General features: G+C 51.9%; 1 protein-coding gene across 2 annotated transcripts; it reads left to right on the top strand.

Annotated features, from left to right (window-relative positions):
* The first annotated feature begins 9122 nt into the window (after positions 1 to 9122).
* Positions 9123 to 19920, top strand: Agt (angiotensinogen). 2 transcript variants are annotated; one of them, XM_059263826.1, is made up of 5 exons: positions 9123 to 9250; positions 14425 to 15281; positions 16986 to 17253; positions 18559 to 18703; positions 19348 to 19920. In XM_059263826.1, the coding sequence occupies exons 2-5, from the start codon at positions 14450 to 14452 to the stop codon at positions 19537 to 19539; spliced, it is 1437 nt and encodes a 478-aa protein (XP_059119809.1). In that variant the 5' UTR covers positions 9123 to 9250; positions 14425 to 14449; the 3' UTR covers positions 19540 to 19920. The 2 variants fall into 2 exon arrangements, with proteins under 2 accessions (XP_059119809.1, XP_059119810.1); XM_059263827.1 differs by lacking the exon at positions 9123 to 9250 and adding an exon at positions 9342 to 9470.
* Positions 19921 to 20838: the final 918 nt, after the last annotated feature.

Raw genomic sequence — 20838 nt, forward strand, 5'->3', positions numbered from 1 at the left:
GACTGCTTCTCCACAGCCAGGTGGAGAGAGAAGATGTGAGAGGCAAGGTGAGAGTAGGCAGCAGCAGAGAGGAACAGCCAGAGGCCCTTGCTCTGGCCTCCACCCACTTGCTGGGCACCACCCTGTGAAATGAAATAGGGCCCTCCCAAATGGCAAATACTGGGTGAGACCTCTGCCCGTTCAGAGTTCCGAGGAACCATAGGCATCTCAGGAGCATGGCTGTCTGAGCAGAGGGAGAAGGTATCTTATTGGTGGAAGTATTAAGGCAACTCCACGTAGTTAAAAGGGAGGTTTATTTTGTGAGGTAACTTACAAATAAAGGGATAGGTTACAGGGTCCGGGAAAGGTGAAGCGCAGTCCAGCGGTGTTCTCTGGAGAACTCTGCTTGATCCTACCTCCAGCATCCAGGATCCAGGAACCAAGAGATTCAGCACATCCAGATCTCGGGTCTTAAGGGGTCCCATCTCGGCCCACCTCATAGGTGTGACAGTAGCCTCAATGGGGGTAGTACTTCCAGGGCAAAGCTGGAACAGCTACCCACTACAGTACCTTTCTGATGCACTGAGGAGTCCCTGAAGGAAAGGCAGGGCAGCTTCATAGGGAAGGACAGCAAGCAGCCAAATTGGTTCTGGAGGTGGCTGGAGGGTCTAGAGTCAGGCAGAGAGTGGCAGAGCTCTGTGGTTGGAGGGAACTGGGTGAATCACAATGTACACCGCAGAAAGATGGATCCTTGTGAAGACAACCCCATCCTGACTCATATCAGGGCTCAGCAGTCTCTTGTGTGGCAGACCTTCCTAAAGTATGTGGAACACCGTCTGGATCCCAGGCACTTGACGGTCACAACGATGAGGTTACATCCCCACCTCGCCTTCCCTACAAGGCTGGGGAATTGATTCAAGTGGGAGAGTGCTTACTGCACACCCAGGAGGATCCGAGTTTGAGCCCCAGGAGCTACATAAAAAAAGCTGAGCACAGTGGCACCCACTTGTAATCCCAGCACTGAGAAAGTGGAGATAGGTGGGTCTCTTGGGACTAGCTCCAGGCCAATGAGAGACACTGTCTCCAAAGAACAAGGTTAGTCCAGCGGTGGTGGCACATGCCTTTAATCCCAGCACTCAGGAGGCAGAGGCAGGCGGATCTCTGTGAGTTCGAGGCCAGCCTGAGCTACAGAGTGAGTTCCAGGATAGCCAAGCTATTACAGAGAAACTATCTCTAAAAAGAACAAGACAAAAACAACAAACAAACAAAAAAGAACAAGGTATGAGGGCTGGAGAGATGGCTCAGTGGTTAAGAGCACTGACTGCTCTTCCAGAGGACCCTAGTTCAGTTCCCAGCACCCACATGATAGCTCACAATTGTCTGTGACTCCAGTTCCAGGTAATCCAGTCCTTCTTCTGGCTTCTGTAAGCACTGCACACACATGGTGATATACATACATGCAAGCAAACACTCATACAGATAAGGAAATAATAACAACAACCACAACAACAAGGTGTATGGCATCAGAGGAGTATGTACTCTCTACAAAAGCATGAGGTCCTTGTGGTTTGACCCTGAGGCAAGTGAGCTCAAAGGACGGCTATAAATCTCCCCTCCAGACCTTACGCTCACAATGTCTCTCATCACATTAAACTCTCCATCAGAATCTTGCAGGCTCTCAGTGGCTTGAGCAAAGCTTCTAGGCATCTTAGAAGTAGACCCAGGCATTCTCTGGCACAACCTCTCTTCCTGGAGCAGGATAAGGGTACCTGAGCAGCTGGCAGAGTCTGTGACAGGGTTTCCAGGTCTATGGTAGCCACTGGGAAATGCCAACTGGGTGGCTGGCTAAGATGAAAATGATCCCCAACTTCACAGTGCCCTCAAGAGACCCCGTCAAACTAATTTACAAGACATAGGGTTGAGATTATTGTTTCACTGACAAGAGTATATCTGGCATGCAGGAGGCCCTGGGTTTGATTTTTGACACCATAGAAACTGGCATGGTGGTAAATGACTGTAATGCCAGCACCTGGGTGAAAGGCAGGAGCAGTGGAAGTCTAAAGTTACATAGCCTGGCCTACAGACCCTGGAGACAGCAGGGAGGGGAGGAAGGAAGGAACAAGGAAAAAGAAATTGTATAATTCCTCCCCATCTGAACTTCATGGTCAAGTTCCTCAGAACTTGGCCAGTCCCTCAGAAGCTTTCTGTTTCCACACACCAGGGATGACATTTTGATGCACCTTAATGAGTTCTAGCAAATGAGACAGGCTTCAGGGTACAGGTAGGTGAAAATACATTGCCGAGCATGAAAATTTGCCTCACAGCCAAGAGTTGTCAGTGGGATTTCCTTCTGTGGGAATACAGTTTCATGCCATGTGCTAACAGCGTCACATGGAAACAGGGTGGTACTATAGGGTGAGGCAGGAGTAGGGCAAGGAGGTGGTCACCGAACTCTCTGCTGGAGCCCAGATATGTATAATGATACAGCATAATGGGAGTAGCAAGCATCCCACTGTGTGGGGGACGGAGCCTCTGGGTTCGGGGGACAGAAGTGAGCTCACGGTGTTGGACCGGGGGGATCAGGAGACAGGTATTGTGGCTGTAAAGAGGAGGCAGGTGTCCTGAATGGGACTGCACACTGACTGGGGAAACAGCCTTGGGAAAGCAGCTCTCTGGGGGGGCTTGAACAGAAGTTTGAACAGAAAAACTCACTTCTGGTGGTGTGTAGATGTGACAGGCAGACGGGTGCTGTTGGGAGTCATGAGAGCAGCCGAACAACAGGGAGCGCTGTTGGAACTAGACTTGAACTCAAGGCCAGCTCCCTGGCTGGAAACTTCCACAGCATCAGGTAAGGCTCTGGTTACCAGGGAACCAGACGATGCAGGAGCCTGGCTGCCAAGAACTACCCAGCAGAAAGGAGCCCATCACTCACAAGACTTCACCCAGAGGCAAGGCAAGCTTCCCATCCTCCTGCTGGAGGCCTTGGTGTCTTGGAGCAGATGCTCCCAAAGTCAAGTCTTGCTTCCCACAGAGACCCAGAACTGTGGCCTGTGTCCTTCTATCTGTGTCTCCAGAGATGGTCCAGAACCCTGGCGAACATTCCTGGTTCCTGCAACTGGCTAAGCTTGCCCAGTCCTTGAAGAAATTTTTCATAACCACAGGAGAAAGTCCCCATAATGACAGGCTGCACACGGTCGCCCCTTGTGAAAGGGGAAGTGGACTCTTCCATCTTCAGTAGGAAGGATTACACCTTTTACTTTTATCTGGTACTTGTTAGCATGCACTAGGGGTTAACTAGGGGTTAGTGCCTGGAGCTGGGGGAGGGTGACAGGAAGCTATGGTCCCCAGGCTGTGGTCTGGCTGAGTGTAGATGAAAGCAGAAGTGTGGGGTAACAAAGGGCACAGTGGAAGGGAGGTTACGTCAGGCACAGGATCAGGTCACCTTCGCTCTTTAAAACACACACACACACACACACACACACACATTCACTTGTTTAGTGTGTGTGTGTGTGTGTGTGTGTGTGTGTGTGTATGTGCACGCTCACATGTGCTCACAAGTTTCATAGGACAATTTACGGAAGTCAGTTCTCTTTCTACCATGTGAATCCCAGGGACTGAAGTCAGGTTAGAAGGTTTGGATCCAAGTGCTTTGTCTGTGGAGCCGTCTTGCTTACCCACCTTTGACCTCCCACATGGTGAGCCTAACAGTTATAGACTATGCGGACATGCCTGATGACAGATACATCTCCCATGAGTAAAACAGGCCACATACAGACGTATTACTCCAAACTCTTCTCTATCGTCTCTCCTTTTCTTCCAACTCTTTGTGTGTGAGAGGGAGTGCATGTGTGTAGGGGGTGCATGTGTGTAGGGTGGTGCATGTGTGTAGGGGGTGCATGTGTGTAGGGGGTGCATGTGTGTAGGGGGTGCATGTGTGTAGGGGGTGCATGTGTGTAGGGGGTGCGTGTGTGAGAGGGGTGCATGTGTGTAAGGGGCGCATGTGTGTAGGGGTGCATGTGTGTAGGGGGTGCATGTGTGTAGGGGGTGCATGTGTGTAGGGGTGCATGTGTGCGGGGGTATATGTGTGTAGGGGGTGCATGTGTGTAGGGGGTGCATGTGTGTAGGGGGTGCATGTGTGTAGGGGTACATGTGTGTAGAGGGTGCATGTGTGAGGGGGGTGCATGTGTGAGGGGGTTGCATGTGTGAGGGGGGTGCATGTGTGTAGGGGGCGCATGTGTGTAGGGGTGCATGTGTGTAGGGGGTGCATGTGTGTAGAGTGGTGCGTGTGTGAGAAGGGATGCATGTGTGTAGGGGGTGCATGTGTGTAGGGGGTGCATGTGTGTAGGGTGGTGCATGTGTGACAAGGGGTGCATTGTGTAGGGGGTGCATGTGTGAGAGGGGGTGCATGTGTGTAGGGGGTGCATGTGTGTAGGGGGTGCATTGTGTAGGGGGTGCATTGTGAGAGGGTGCATGTGTGTAGGGGGTGCATGTGTGAGGGGGTGCATGTGTGTATGGGGTGAATGTGTGTAGGGTGGTGCATGTGCACATTTGAGGTCAGGTTGAACTATTGGTGTCATTTCTTAGCACTATCATTTATTTATTTATTTATTGTTTTTGTTTTTGTTTTTTTGAGACAGGGTTTCTCTGTGTAACAGCCCTGGCTGTCCTGGAACTCACTGTGTAGACCAGGCTGCCCTTGAACTCACTGAAATCTGCCTGCCTCTGCCTCCCAAGTGCTGGGATTACAGGCATGCACCACCACCGCCTGGGAACCACCATCTTTTTTTTTTTTTTTTGGCAACAGGGTCTCTTACTGCCCCACAACTGACAAGGCGGGCCATTCAGTGAGCCCCAGGGATACAACTGTCTTTACCTCCCCAGTATTGGGGTGACAAGCATGCATCACCATATTCACCCCTTCTTTCTTCCTTTCTTCCTTCCTTCCTTCCTTTCTTTCTTTCTTTCTTTCTTTCTTTCTTTCTTTCTTTCTTTCTTTCTTTCTTTCTTTCTTTCCCTTTCCCCCCTCAAACTTAGGTCCTTATGCTTGTGAGGCACACACCCTTGTTTTAAACACTGTGTATGTTAACCAGGTGGCACTCTGTCTCCCCAGGCCCATAAGTGCAGCATCCCTAGCCACATGGCTGGACCTTGTGCCTCGGACTGTGCACAAGGCCACTTTTACTTCTCATCACTCAGATGAGTACAGTAGCCATTGTGGTTTCTTCTCACATGAATGTCCAGGCAGTGTGAGCTGCCTGGCTCTGTACAGGGGCTGGAATCACGACTTAGTGGCAGCTAAGGAGCCCCAGCAACCACAGTGTTCCCTGGCCGACTTCCAGGGATGCCCTTTGATCCACCTTCTTGGTGTTTGTTTGTTTGTTGGGCATAGAATCTTACTCTGTAGCCCAGGCTGGCCTTGAACTTGAGGGGATCCTCCTGGCTCTGTTTCCCCAGTATTGGAATTGTGGGCTTGTACCACCATGCCCTGCATCCATGCTACCTTGCCCCCCTCTTCCTTGTCTGCAGCGGAAAGATGCTCGTATTTGTGTTTCCAAATGTCTTTGCTGTGTTTTCCATAGAAGAATTGACCATTAAGTAAATATTATTTCCAGAGCTCAGTTTTCGCAAGAGACAGCCAGGCCCGTAGGACAGATCTTCTGTCATTGTTTGGAGCTCTGGTAGAAAGAGGGTGATGACATTTTTCCGTAGGAAGGGCCACGTCTTATCTAAACTCACTGAGCTGGGGCAGAAGCACCCTCCCATAGGCTTTCCCAGCATCTGCGCCAATGCAAACATGGAGTTTGGACCAGCAACATGTGGCTGTGGCTGTGGGCGCATGAACGCTAATGAGCCAAGGTGGAGAAAGGGATTAGGAAACAGCACTTTCTGTCTGCTGCTGTGGCCTCATTCTGCTGTGATGGAAATAGTACTTTGTGTGCCAAAGGACCCATAGTGCACCCTGAGGACACCCCCAGATTCTGCCACTTTAACTATGAAGACTTGGTTTAGATGTATGTGACTGCTGAAACACACTTCTTTCTACTGGAGTCTGCCTGAGTGTAGCTCAGTGGGTAGAATACCTGCCTAGCATACACGAAGCCCTGAGTTCAATCCTCAGTAGCCCATAAACCAGGCACAGTGATGCATTTCTGTAATCCCAGCACTTGGGAAGCGGAGGCAGGAGAATCAGGAGCTCAAGTCGTCCTTGGCTACATAGTGAGTTTGAGGCCAGCCAGGGCTACACGAGATGCTGTCTTAAAAATAAAGAAAGCCACTGAAGTGATTTTATTCCTTAAATAAATTTATATATTTGAACAGTATTTTTCTAAATTAATAAAGCATTCTCCATTTTTATTTCTCAAGAGCATTTTCTATCAGGATGAATTCTCTTTCATGTCAAGTCTATGGTGGGAGCTGGAAGGCGGGTATAGTGGCATAGAATTTACCCAAATCCACCGCAAACACCATAAACAAACAAACAAACAAAAAAAACCCAAACAAGCAAGAGAAATAAAGATACAATACAGCCCTGACTCTCAAGCTCCTAGTAGCACCTATCCTCGTCATATACAAACATGTATGCATGCATAAACCACGCACACGTAAACCACACAGATATACATATATGCACAAACCACAAAAGGTAGGCATGAGCAGCACAGACATGAAAATCACAGAAGTACATGCATGCACCAATCATACACATGTGCTTGTGGGTACAAAACACATACATATACACACAGGCGCACACGTACATGCACAGCTTTTCTCGAGGACAAAAATGCACATTTGGTTCCCCGCTAGTGCAAGTCTCTCAACTGTACGTGCGCTGACCTTGGGATGCAGGAAGCTCCAACACTTGAGAGCAGGAATATGTGTGGTGTGCCCGTGTGTGCTCTGAAAGTGGGCCTGTGGTCTCATGAGCTTTGTAAACCACAGTGAGACCCTGGAGCTGGGAGAACTGCAGGACCTGGCAGGCATGGTGTGGAGCAGATGGCTGACAGCCACGAGGTGAGAACTGAGAAACACAGGCCAAGGGATAATGCTATGCCTGGATGCAAGGCTTAGAGAAATTCCTGGTCATGAAGAGGTCTGGGAACACACCGTGGAGGGGTGGGAGGGACACTTGGTGTGAGCTGGCACATGCTTCTGTGGTAAGGGAAGCTGAGTGAAACTAATCATGAAGGTCCTAGGACGCAGACTAGGAGGGGCTCTGTACCGTCTCACCCTCAGTCCTAGAGAGTGCAGGAACAGGGGACCGTGGGACTGCAGGCCACTCAGTAAACCCCCAGAGCAGACAGAAAGTCTACACAGCAAGCTTGGCCCAGGAACCCTGCTGTCTAACTTGCCACCACAGGAGCAGATGCTTCAGCTGGGGTGAAATGCACCTGTTATCTCTGTTAATTGGAATGGAGGCCCAGAGATGTATGCCCCGAAGGCAGCTCACTCTCAGAAAGCCTTAGTAGCAAGGGCTGCCTTACAGCTTGGCTGCACAACAGGCTTTGTCCCTGACCTCATGCTTCACAATGGGCTGGAAACGCTCCAGGGACTCACTTTGCCTCTGTTGGCTGGTTTTTTAGGAGACACACAGAAATAGCCAGATAGTGGGGTTCTGAGGGCAAGAGGCAGAGGGTTGACAGCACAGGACCTTGTCACCTCGGGAAACATCCTCATTTGTGCTCCTCAGTTTGGAAGTTCTCCAGACTCCAGGGCATAGGTTTGTTTGTTTTTTTTTTCCCCTCTGCATACAGGACTGGTGACATCCTTACCATCACTGGTCAACTCCATCTCAGCCCGTCTCTCTTTGCAGGGGGCTGAGGCTGGAAATTCCTTTGGATTGCATGGCCAGACTCTCTGGTCACTAGTCCTATCCTGAAGTGATCTTGAGCTTCCAGCTTCTCAGACATCTCATGAAAAGATGTCCAATGATCTGAAGATCCAGTCTTCTAGGGTCAGGAAGTGAGAAGAAAGATCTTTCCATCCCTACATGGGTCAGGAACTTTACTCTTGTGTTCCCAGCCCAGGTCTCCCTGCTAAGCTCCAAAGCTGCTAAGACATTCATACACTCCTCAGGAAAATCTGCCTACAGCTGGCCTTTCCTGAGCCCTTACTCCCTGCCTATCCCCCTAGGCTGCTGGAATTTGCTTCTTCAGTCCTGGGACAGCAGCCATTCATGGCAGGTGGTCTGCAACTGAGATCTTGTAGTTACTTTACCTCCATATCTAGTGAAGGTCACACTCCAGCCCCCAGCTCAGACCCTATCCATCCCTGTATTGTGCATCTGTTTCCTTCTGAGCCAAGGACTGCTCCGCTCACCCTCCCTCTCCGACTTCTATTTCCCATTCCTCATCTGGGTGGAGGTAGGTTGTGCCTGTGTCCACGCCATGGCCAAGAGATAGCTTGAGGTTCTGAGTTGTTGAGACAATGCAAGCTTGTCACCATCTACGGTGGTCTGCATGGAGGGACCTCTGGCAGGCCTTTTCCCCCTGGGCCTACCGTGTCCTCATCTGTCCCCACACTCCCACCCTTCCTTGGCATCCCACCAGCCTCATCCTCTAAAACCTCGTCTTCAAAACCATTCTCTACACTCGCCAAGAGCAGCACTCCGAAACCTCCACCCTCCAAAACAGGCAGCTCCTGTCCGCAAGCCCAGAACATTTTGTTTCAATATGGCTGCACTATAGTTGGCATTTCCCAGCCTTCTCAGATGTGCTAGAAGTTTCTAGAAGGTACTTCCTACCGGTGGTTTGCATCCACAGCCCATTAGAAGGCCCTATGCAGAACAGGCAACTAACGCAATTACAGCTGTTCAAGGTTGTACATCCTGAGAGCAGCTGGTGACGTGAGGCTCATTCCCCTGCAGGAAGGCCCCTTCCTGGCAGGTCCTGAGAGGCTTACAAGTGTATCACGAGGGGCTTGAGTCCCAAGGCCTGTATGGCTGGCTTCAGGCTGTCACAACCCAGCCAGTCCTGTGACTATGGCCCCGACTCCAGGGAACTGGGGTAAATGTGTAACTGGACTCAACGCCAGCCCATTTTGCATGGCGCTCATCTGTCACCAGGGCTTCCTGGAAGGGGCCCAGAGGAACATCGCCCTGGCCTTGGTCCATCTTGGCTCAGCCTGGATTCCCATGGCCTCCCGACCTGGGTCCTCCCCCAGCCTCTCTCTGTACAGAGTAGCCTGGGAATAGATCCACCTCCACCCCTCCAGTATAAATAAGCCTGTGCAGCTCACCAGGGAATAGCCGTGCTTGTCTGGGCTGAAGTTAAAGGTAAGTGGAGCCCTCTGGTTCCCTTTCTGGTCCTTCATGGGGTCCTGCCGGGCAGTCGCTGAGCTGTGGGTGGGAAGAGGAGGCAGGACTTGGGCAGAGACACTGAAAAGGGCTGGCTGGCATTCATTCTGGAGTGAGGAGCCAGAGGTCTGTGGTAGCGGGTGCTTCAGGAGACATGACCACTGACTGCTTCTCCTCTCCCGAAGGGCTAGATATCCAGGTAGGCTGTCCTCTGTTGCTCACCACTTTGGGCTCACTGGGAATAGCTTGTCTTCAGTCAGGCAGGATAGCGAGGCATTCTGCCTCCTGTGAGCCCAGCTGGGTTCTCAAAGGCAGAGGGATTTGCACAGGATCAGCACTGGGGTGGCCAAGTCCATGGGACCCAGTCCAGCTTGAGGGGAGAACAAGACTTTATTGTTCAGGCTGCAAGCAGCAAGGAGGGGCAAGTCCCATGGCCCTCTCAAGTGGCGTCGCTATCCAGGCTCACTGCTGGCGTCTGTGTCATCTGGCTCCTCACTGTGTCCTGTGGAGCCTCAACTTGCCCTCTGTAACAGGCTTCCTTATGGCTCAAAGGTTCTCTGAGGCTAGGTATGTTAGCAGGGCCCAGTAATGTGGAAATATTTTGATAATGTCAGGCTAAGTGAAAAGGTAGCTCCTTTATTTTTAGTGTGTGGTGCATGTATGTGTGTGTGTGTGTGTGTGTGTGTGTATTTGTGTGTATATATGTATGTGTGATGTATGTGTATGTATGTGTGGTGTACATGTATTTATGTGGTGTGTGTGTATTTGTGTGTATATATGTGTGTGTGATGTATGTGTATGTATGTGTGGTGTGCATTTATTTATGTGGGGTGTGTGTGTGTGTGTGTACTGTGTAGCGTATGTGTGTTTTGTTTTATTTTTTGAGACAGGTTCTTATTCTGTAGTTCTGGCTATCCTGGAACTCAGAGTTCTGTCTGCCTCTGCATCCTGAGTGCATCACCACACCCAGCCCAATGTATGTATTTATGTGCATGTGGCACATGTGTATATGTATGCATGTGGGGTGTATGAATATGTATATGTATATGTATATGCAAATGAATGCTTATGTGGTGGGCGGGGGAGGGATGGGTTCAGGAACCCATGAACACAGATGCAGACCAAAGGAGGACATTGGGTGTCCTGACTGTTACTCTCCTCCTTATTCCCTTGAGACAGGGTCCCTTGCTGAAGCTGGGGATAGGCTGGCAGCCCCAGAGATCACCCTGTCTCCATCCTCCATAGCCCTGGAGTTACAGGTGTATGTGGTCATGATTGCCTTTTTTTTTTTTTTTTACAAGGGTTCGGGGGGGGGGGGGGGGGGAGGGGACTTGAACTCAGATCTTCATATTTATGCAACAAAGTGCTCTTACTTGCTGAACACCTCTCTAGCCTTGTCATTTCCTTATTATTATTATTTTTTTTTGCAAGGCAATGCACATTGTACCTAAATGCCACTCATGGAATCAAGGGTCATGTCTGAGTCCTGTTTGTGACCTGGTGCAGGTCACCAGACTTGTCTGTTCCTCTACAAAATGGCATTAGGGACTCTACCTGACAGCTGCTTATTGAGGATCCCTGTCCCAGGACGACCTTGGGAAGGTGGGCTAACCTGTGGACCAAAGAGCTCTAGCAGCACTCAGGTTCACATGGAAGGCAGATCAGTGGCGTATACAGTGGTGTATATAGTAAGTACACAGCTGCAGGATACAGGGTGCTTCTGGTGGCTCTAGGTAAGGAGGAGGTGAGGGAGGAGTCTAGGGAGCCAGGGGCAGGTGTTGAGTGCTGAAGATGAGCTGGTGACATTAAACAGCACTGAAAACACACCCTGTCAAGGACAGAACAGGAAGCATAGCCCTGAGAAGCCACAGGACAGGGACACAGAGAGGTGACTGACTGGGAGGGAATAGAAAAGGGTCTAGAACTCCTCTGTTCTCAGGACCTGATGCAACCTGACTTAGAATGAACTTGAATGGCAGCAGGTTATAGCTGAGAGCAAACAGCCAGCTTTGCCTGAGAACAGCAGTGACGTGCTTCCTGGGACAGCGGCCATGACACAGCACCCATTCACAGGAACAGCAATATCACAAGGACTGCATCTACCCACATGGCCCATCCTACCACATGGGCACCTGAGGCAGGTCCCGACTCTATTGTGCCTTGGTTTATGATAGCCGGATGGGCACAGTCACGTCTCTGCATAGGAAGGGCTAGTGGGCACAGGTAGAGTTTTCCACTCTGCTTTTCCAAACCACAAGACTTTCCACGAGAATGGTGGGTGGAACCAGATGTGTGTGCCAGGAGGAGGAGGGACTGGAGGGTCAGAAGCCAAAGGTCCTCTGACCAGCAGGATGACTCGAACAGAGCACCTTGCCTGTCTGTGGAAGATTATTATGTGCAGCCCAGGCAGGTGCCACGACCCAAGTGTGGGAGGCTAGGGTGACCTCGTAGCTTTGCAACATCATAGTGGAGTTCTGAGAATACTAACTTGAGAATGGAAAGGTTTGTTTTGGCTCATGGTGCTGGAGTTACAGGCCAGGTTCAGACAACCCATTGCTCTGGACCTGCTGGGGGTGTCAGGTAGCAACGGCAGGAGCCTTTGGCCAAACAAGCTACTCCTCACACAGCAAGGAAGAAAAAGCAAGAAAGAGGGAAAAGCATATACAGAGGTCCTGCAACCCCTCTTAAGGGCACACCCCCGCTGACCTCAGACCCTCCCGGTAGGCCCTACACCCTAAATGTCTACAGCACCTTCAACAGAATTATGCTGTGCATTAAGATTTTCACATAGGGACCTTGGGGGTGGTTTGTTGAGCATCGTGGAAGATGGAAAGTGGAAGACTGTATGTGTGAAGGCGAAGTAGGGCAAATGAAGGCTTCAAGGTGACCTCCAGTCAGGGCTGAGGCACCAAGGCCCAGCAGCGGTGGCCACTGACAAGTGAGGTAAGAGGTGGAAAGTCACGTGGCAGGATGGTTCCGTCTATAGAAACAAGCACACGTGGTTTACATGGTCGGAACTGAACGATGGATAGAATTCACTCCCAAGGATCAGAGAAGAAAGTTGTAGATTTTACAGAGTCAGCTCAGGAACCTCCCTCTGGGAGCCCAGGCTAACTCTAGGTACTGTGTGTGACAGCTGAGGCTAGAGCAGGACCAAGGTTCAAGGGAAAAGGGTATCCAGCTCACTGGGTGCCCCCACCCCCTGGCCCATGGCTGGGCAGGGCCCCAGGCACTGTCTGTGCCTCACAGCCATCTGGGCAGTTGACAAATCAATGTCTGGCCTACCATAGACCACTGAGGCCAACCCTGGGTGAGCAGGCTGGGCAGGCAGGCTAATTCTGGATCTTCTTTGGTCAGTGCCGGTCCAGCCTGCCTGGAGCACGTGACCGGTGTGAAAGGCAGACCTGGGCTTGGGCAAGGCTTTGGCACCTAATTCTGGCTACATGCTAGGACCTATGGACACTTAAGCCAATTTTAGGGCACACCCATGTGGGTGCGAGGGCTCCCCAAAGATAGCTGGCTGTCCACATGTAGTTCTCAGGGATAAACTCATAGTCATTGTCACCTGAATGTCTGTTTTTACCAGGACTGCGCCACAGCCTAGTATGATAACAAAAGGAACTCCAGAAGCCCAAGGCCAAGTCATGGTCAGAGGTCAGAGTTGAGTCCTCCTGAGGCCTCTGTCATTGGCTTGCAGGTTCACGCCTCTCTCTGTGTCTATCATAGTTACCTGTGTTCCTGTATCCTGACGTCCTTGTGCGTGCGTGCGTGCATGTGTGCATTCGTGTGTGTGTGTGTGTGTGTGTGTGTGCGCTAGTGTGCTCACATGTATATAGAGGCTGGATGACAACCTTGGGTGTCATCTCAGAATGGTGTCCACCTCTTTTGAGATACGGTCTCTCATTGGTTTAGAGCTCGCCTATTAGGCTAGACTGATTAGCCAGAGAGCCCCAGGGAACACCTACCTCCACCAAACCCCAGGAATCTACCTGTCTCCACCGCCTGAGTGTGAGATTACACGCATATGTCACCACACCTCGTATTTTTACATGGGTTCTGGGGATCCAACTCAGGTCCTCAAGCTCGCAATAGAAGTACCTCACCAACTGATCTACACCCCTGTCCCTAGATGCCTTCTTCGTATAGGAACATCAGTCAGTTTACATCAGGGCCTATTGTGAGGACCTCACTTTACCTTGGTCGTGTCTTTAAAGGCCCCGTCTCTAAATATAGTCACATTCTGATGAGTGTGGTGGAGCAGGCCTATAATCCCAGCTACTAGGGAGGCTGAAGCAGGAAGATCAGAAGTTCAAGTCTGCCCAGAATATTGAGTGATTTCAAAGTTAGCCAGGGCAACTTAAGAAAGGTCAAAAGAGGGCTAGAGATGTAGCTCCTTTGGTAGAATGCTTTTCTAGCATGCATGAGAGCCTGGCGTGGCTCCCTAGCCCTCTTATAAACTAGGAGTGGTGGGGTATGCCTGGAATGCAAGCACTTTGGGGGTGGAGGCAGGAGGATCAGAACTTCAGAGTCATCCTAATCTATATACATAGTGAGTTCAAGACCAACCGGGATTACATGAAACCCTGGAGATGAAATAAAATGGTACAGCACTTAGCTAACACACAGAGGCCCTGGATCCTATACCTCCTGGAGGTGGGAATGTTAACATGTAAATCTGGGGAGCAACTCAGCAGGTGACAGTGTGTTTTCTACGTGGATCATCCCGAGTTTTCCATGGATCTGTGATGACATTCCTTCGTCTCCCTGACCCCAGCTGTGGGTGGGTTCTCCTGGGCCATCTATGATAGGCATGCTTTTGGTTTTGAGGGAGTGAGTTATTAAGTATACAGCAAACAAAAGTAAAAATGAACAGCAAGTGGTGGGTAGAAGCCAGCAGACAGATGGCAAAACATCATGAGATCATGCTCTCGAAACACCCGGCAGAAATAAGTGATACAAACACAATTGGGTCTGAAATGGGGATGAGGAGGCAACTACTCCCAGAGCCAGTAGCCCTGTGAACAGAAACAGCACATGGCCATTTACCCATAGAATGGGCATTACATGCGGTCACTGGGAATACCAGAACAACTAAAAGTTTGGCTTCAGGGCACCAAATAACCGCTTGCCACCCTCACATAATGTCATTCTAGGACACACAGAAGCGAGCTCAGATCAATGATGATTCCCACCGAGATGGGCCTGAAGGCCATCGTCTTCTGCATCCTGGCCTGGGTCAGCCTGGCAGCTGGGGACCGGGTATACATCCACCCCTTCCACCTGCTCTTCTACAGCAAGAGCAGCTGTGCCCAGCTGGAGAACCCCAACGCAGAGACACCCCCAGAGCCGACATTTGCGCCTGTGCCCATTCAGGCCAAGACCTCCCCTGTGGATGAGAAGACCCTGCATGACCAGCTTGTGCTGGCCACTGAGAAACTAGGGTCCGAGGATCGGCAGCGGGTCTCCCAGGTGGCAATGATAGCCAATTTCATGGGCTTCCGCATGTACAAGATGCTGAGTGAGGCAGGAGGTGTGGCTAGTGGAGCCATCCTCTCCCCTCCAGCTCTCTTTGGCACCCTGGTCTCTTTCTACCTTGGGTCTTTGGACCCCACGGCCAGCCAGCTGCAGGCGCTGCTGGGTGTTCCTGTGAAGGATAGAGACTGTACCTCCCGGCTGGATGGGCACAAGGTCCTCGCTGCCCTGCAGGCCATTCAGGGCCTGCTGGTCACCCCGGGTGGGACTAACAGCCAGGCACATCTGCTGCAGTCCACTGTCGTGGGCCTCTTCACAGCCCCAGGCCTCCGCCTGAAGCAACCATTTGTTCAGGGCCTGGCCCCCTTCGCCCCTGCCGTCTTCCCACGCTCTCTGGACTTCTCCACCAACCCAGGTCTTGCCACTGAGAAAATCAACAGGTTCATAAAGGCTGTGACAGGGTGGAAGATGAACTTGCCCCTGGAGGGGGTCAACACAGACAGCACCCTGCTTTTCAACACCTACGTTCACTTCCAAGGTAAGGCAAACCCTTGGGTCAGCCCTGGCCCCGGCTTGTACCCGAGGTGGCGCCTGAGTTTCCATGGCATCCCCATGGCCCATGTGTGAGATGGGTTCGGGTGGCCTCTGTGTTGCTGGCAAAGCCCTGGAGCCGCAGGAAGCAAACCTGGCTTAAGATGGCACAGCCCCACCTCCCTACCCCACAGGCCTTCTGTGCTGGGTCATGCGCCTGTGTCTTGAGAAGCCTGGGACTAGAGTGACTGGCCCGGGCAGGAACACCCAGCTTACTCGCTCACATAGGGAATCACCCATATATCCCTGTCTGGGAAGTTGTTTATTCATTCTACCAACTCTTACTACTTGTAAGACTGGACAGGCGTCTCAGAGGGGCAGGAGATTCTGACCCCCGCCCCCCAGGTTTCTTATTTAACATCAGCAAGTATGGAGACCCCAGGGACAAATGTCTGAGACATCACTACAGGGAACAGTGCTAACTGTGAGGTGGAAGGGAGTGAGTGGTAACAGGCTGGCGAGGGCCACGGGCAAGCATCCTTGCAAAGCCTCAGGAGATCAGGGAGGGGGTAAGGGCGGAGGGCTGGGCTGGGCTCAGAGACCGAACATTCTGTGGGGAGTGCTTCTTCTCCAGTGGGCTGATCAGGACAGTTTTATTCATAGGATGTCAGCCTTGTAGCCTGTGACAGCACTGCGGGTGTGTGTGTGTGGGAAGTGCCATCCAGAGGCATGCAATGGTCCAAGTACAGTGTCCTGGGGACATGTGCAAGGGGGCCAGATCTTCAATTGGTGGCTACTGGGGGAGGGGCAGACCGATGGGAGCCTGCAGGAAGACATGCCAGCCTGGAGTGGAGGTGGAGGGCTCAGTGCACCTGATGCCTCGGCCACTGTGATTTACATTTGCAGTCTATAAACTCACATGGGGAAAGACCTTGGCCTGCCTGCCTTTGAGACTGAGAAAGGAAGAGGTCAGAGCGTTAGAGGAAAGAGGCAGCCCTGAGGCTGCTGAAGGGTGGCCAAACTCTGTAAACTGCAAAAGACCCTCCAGCTGAGCCACAGTCCGTGTGAGGAAACCTGGGAAGACTGCCATTGAGAAAGGAACGCTTCTAAAGGGCAAAGGTGTCAGCCATGGCTTAGTTTTTGAGACAGTGTCTTACCAAACCTGGGCCTTGCCGTTTCAGCTAGACTGGCCAGTGAGCTCCAGGGGTCCTCACGTCTCTGCATCCCCAGGGCTGGCATTATAGACCTGCAGTGCCTTTCCCGGCTATCACAGGGCTTTGGGGCTCAAGGCACAGGTTATGATGCTTGTAGAGCAAGGAGTTTATCCGTGGAGCCGTCTCCTTAGACTACGACCTCTGAGTTTGTAAAAAGTGAGTTGGCAAACAGAATGGATCTGGGTTGCATCTGCCTGGTCAGGCAGGAGCAGACTGAGTAGTCCCTGCAGGTGACAGGTGTGAGAAATCAGACTCCTCACCGCATGCGCTGCTGCTGTATTTTCTGCTTCTGTCAGAGTCTGTGGGGGAGCTCCAGTGGCTGGGATTTGCAAAAGAGTGTCAGAGAGCACCTGAGGGTGAAGTCTCCAGGCCACGCCAGTGCAGCTTCATGGCAGGGCAACTAAGTGAGGCAGGCAGGAGCAGGGGCGGGAGAGTCCCTCCCTAGCTCTCCCATCCCACCCCCACTGAGCCTTCCTCCTGGTCTCTGTGGCTTTCAGGGAAGATGAAAGGCTTCTCCCAGCTGGCTGGACCCCAGGAGTTCTGGGTGGACAACAGCACCTCAGTGTCCGTCCCCATGCTCTCGGGCACTGGTGCCTTCCAGCACTGGAGCGACTCCCAGAACAACTTCTCGATGACGCGCGTGCCCCTGGGTGAGAGTGCCACCCTGTTGCTGATCCAGCCCCACTGCGCCTCAGACCTAGACAGGGTGGAGGCCCTCATCTTCCAGCATGACTTCATGACTTGGATAAAGAACCCGCCTCCTCGGTAGGAAGTGTGGGATCCTTGGAAAGTAGAGTTGAATGAATGGCATCCATTGCATGCTCACATGTCAGTCTATCCGTGTCTGTCCACACACACAGTGTGTCCTGTTGTTGCCCACTCCCCCCATCCTTCTGTCATGAGCAGTGTAGCTGTGGATATGGCTCGTTATCTGTGACTCTACAGATACTCCCTCCACAGGGAGGCAACCGGGGCTGTCTTAGGCTTACTACTGTTGTGATGAAACCCGAGGACCAGAGGCAACTTGGTGAGGGCAGGGTTTATTTGATTTACATATCCTGAATCACAGTCCACTGAGGGAAGCCAAGGCCGAAGCTCCAGCTGGGCAGGAGCCTAGAGGCAGGAGCTGATGCACAGGCCCTGGGGGGTGCTGCTTACACGCTTCCTCTCCTCATGGCTTGCTCAGGCTGCTTTTTTCTAGAGCACAGGACCACCAGCCCCGGGGGGGGGGGGGGGGGGGAGGGGGGGTGGCCCCACCCACAGTGGGCTGGGCCCTTGCACATCAAACATTGATTAAGAAAATGCTTTACAGGTTTGCATGCCTACAGCCTAATATCAGGGAAGCATTTTCTCAATTGGGTTCCCCTCCTCTCAGAAGACTACAGCTTGTGCCAGGGTGACACAAAACTAGCCAGCCCAGGGGCCATTATCTTATTAGTATTTTGGTTTTTAGAGAGGGTCTAGAATTTGTGGTAATTCCCCTGCCTCAGCTATGTGGCTAGGGTGAGAACAGAGGGCAGACAGCTGCCCACCATCAGCAAGCTCTCCGCAGGAGCTGTTCCAGACCCTCCTGTTTCAGGCCACGGGGAGGTTTTTGTTGTTTGTTTCTGAGAATTTCCTTGGGGTGAGGATGTCCTGGATTGGGTGACCCTTCCTGGGGAGACACAAGCAAACATCTCTTCACCCCAGATGGGGCATTGACTACAGACCAAAGAACCAATTCCCTCCAAGTCGAATTTGGTCAGTCAGGGCATTTATTGGGTTTATTTTCATGAGTGTGAGTGTATCACCAAGAGCCCACCACAGCATGGGTGACCACTCATGAAAGCTGCATCCCTGGGGCCCCCTGCACAGCCTGGAGGCAGCTCTACCAGTCTCCTCTCCCCAGCAATTGTTTCCTGTTTACACAACACTGGGGAGGGGCTTTCTGAGGCTTATGCACCTCTTTCCAGAAGGGACTGTCCCATCTCAGGACACAGCTACACAACACTGACTGGGTGAGGGCTCAGGACCTCCTCCTTCCTAAGTGGGTGGGAGCTCCCCAGCCCCCTAACAGCATTATCTCCACAGAACCATCCGCCTGACCCTACCCCAGCTGGAAATCCAAGGATCCTACAACCTACAGGACCTGCTGGCTCAGGCCAAGCTGTCCACCCTTTTGGGTGCTGAGGCAAATCTGGGCAAGATCAGCGACCCCAACCCCAGAGTGGGAAAGGTGAGTGCTGCCCCGGCTGTGCCCGGGGAGGGAGGGTGGATGCGATATGGAGGAAGCTGTGGACAAGGCCAGCAGGGCAGGAAGGAAGCACAGGGCTGGTAGGCATTGCCAGCACTCTCTGGCATCCCAGTAACATGCAGAACAGCAGTCTCCCACTCAGCTCTCCTGCTGCCTCTAGCTCCAGGTCTGTCTCTGTCCCTGCTCAGTCCAGCCTTGCATCCTCCAAGAAGCTGTAGTAGATTAGGATGGGAAGAATGACCCCAATGCCCTGATCTGTAGTTCCTGTGGGGAGCAGCTCAGCAGTAGACAGAGAACTACGTAAAACAGAGGATGTGTCTGGATACTATCGGCATTGTGCTAGAAGCCGGGAAACAAAGAGGGATTACTGTAGAAGACATGATCCCATTGTGCCATTTGTCCAAAATTGGAGAGCAACGTCAAGATGGCAGTGGAGATGAGATGTGGACATGGGGCATGCTGAGCAGGAGCCTCCATGGGAGCTTGGTGCTGATGCTCAGTGCCCGCTTAGAGGACTGGTGTGTCCACACTTCCTCCTGGCAGGCTGGACAGTGTCCTCCCTCAGGGCAGTCCAGCAGTCTCTAGCCTGCAAGTCCTTCTGAAGGAGAGATGTCTCTGCTTTGCAGGTTCTCAACAGCATTCTCTTTGAACTCAAAGCGAGTGAGGAAGAGCAGCCAACGGAGTCTGCCCAGCAGCCTGGCTCACCTGAGGCACTGGATGTGACCCTGAGCAGCCCGTTCCTGTTCGCCATCTACGAGCAGGACTCAGGTGCCCTGCACTTTCTGGGCAGAGTGGGTAACCCTCAGAGTGTGCTGTGAGACCTGGTGCCATAGGGGCCCATCAAGGCCTCATGTGCAGCTATGGAAACAAGGCTAGCTTCAGAGAGCTATGCTGGGCAAAAATCAGTGCTGCCACCCCTGGCTTTCCATCACTTCTTCTAGCAAGGCAGCGGCCATCTCCATGGAGACTATGCGCTGCCTGAGAATAAACAGTGAGCACCAGAGCTGGCCTCCTGGGCTGTGGGTTTGTTCAGAGACCAGGTAAGAGCCAGGAGCTGGTACACAGCACAGACCACTGCTCTGCACAGGACTACCATTCTGGAAAGAATTTGGACCAAACAACTGTGAAACCAAAAAGCATTCCCTTTTTATTCAAGAACAAAACTTGGGTTTTAACATTAAAATACACATTGTCCCCTTGCTTTGGGCTTGTATTTAGCTCACCCAGTGTGAGACCATGACCTTCAGAGTCCCTACACCACCCTACATTTTCTTACCCACGGCACATTTTGAAACACTGAATTCATACCAGTGTAACACCGTATCCCTTTGCTGAGAAACAGACATGGTTAGTTTAGCTGACAGGTTGAGCAAACAAAAGTTCCTGAAGCTCTTGGCAGAGAGGCCAATGTGTAACAGGAAGGAGAGCCCTGTCCCCAAGTTGCACTGAGAGAGGACCTGGGCAGAGGGTACATCCTACATCCTTTACCCCAAAGACACAGGGTTGCTACTTGCTTCTCTGTCTCCTTGAGATTATACCCACAACTTGTGTGTATGTGTGTTTGCGTATAGCAGGCTGCCTCTTCCCTGAACAAACAGGAAACCAGGTGAACAATGTAGCATGTTAGTCACAGGAAAAGGCCAGCAGTAGAACCCATGGTGCATACAGTGGATACACTCTGTGTTAGCACATGGAATGGCCTCTCTGGCCTAAGCTGGAGTTTTTGACTCTGCATGAGCCTAGCCTAACCTCTTAGACAGGACTTGGGTCCTGGGAGTTGGGACTACAGCGTCCTGAAAGAAGAGCTGCCATGCCCCTTGAGTCTCAGCTTTCCTCACCCTAGTCCTGTTCCCTCCTGAATACTCCTATCCAGCTTCCAATACCACGATGGCAGCTTGTCTGTTTTACAAGGCGGGTGTGGTCAACCCAATCAGGCCATCCACTGCTTGTGCCAGGCAGATGGGGAGGGACCTAGGTACCATGATGTGACCGGCAGCCAGTTCCTTATCCTCCCTGGCCCGTGTGCAAACAGGAAATGCTAAGGTGAACAGATGAACTCTCATTCTAAAAGGCCCTGTTCCCGGAGGGAGGTGGAGTCAACTTCTCACTACTGTGAT

This window comes from Peromyscus eremicus, chromosome 5, assembly GCF_949786415.1.
Source record: "Peromyscus eremicus chromosome 5, PerEre_H2_v1, whole genome shotgun sequence".
NCBI classification, from domain to species: domain Eukaryota; kingdom Metazoa; phylum Chordata; class Mammalia; order Rodentia; family Cricetidae; genus Peromyscus; species Peromyscus eremicus.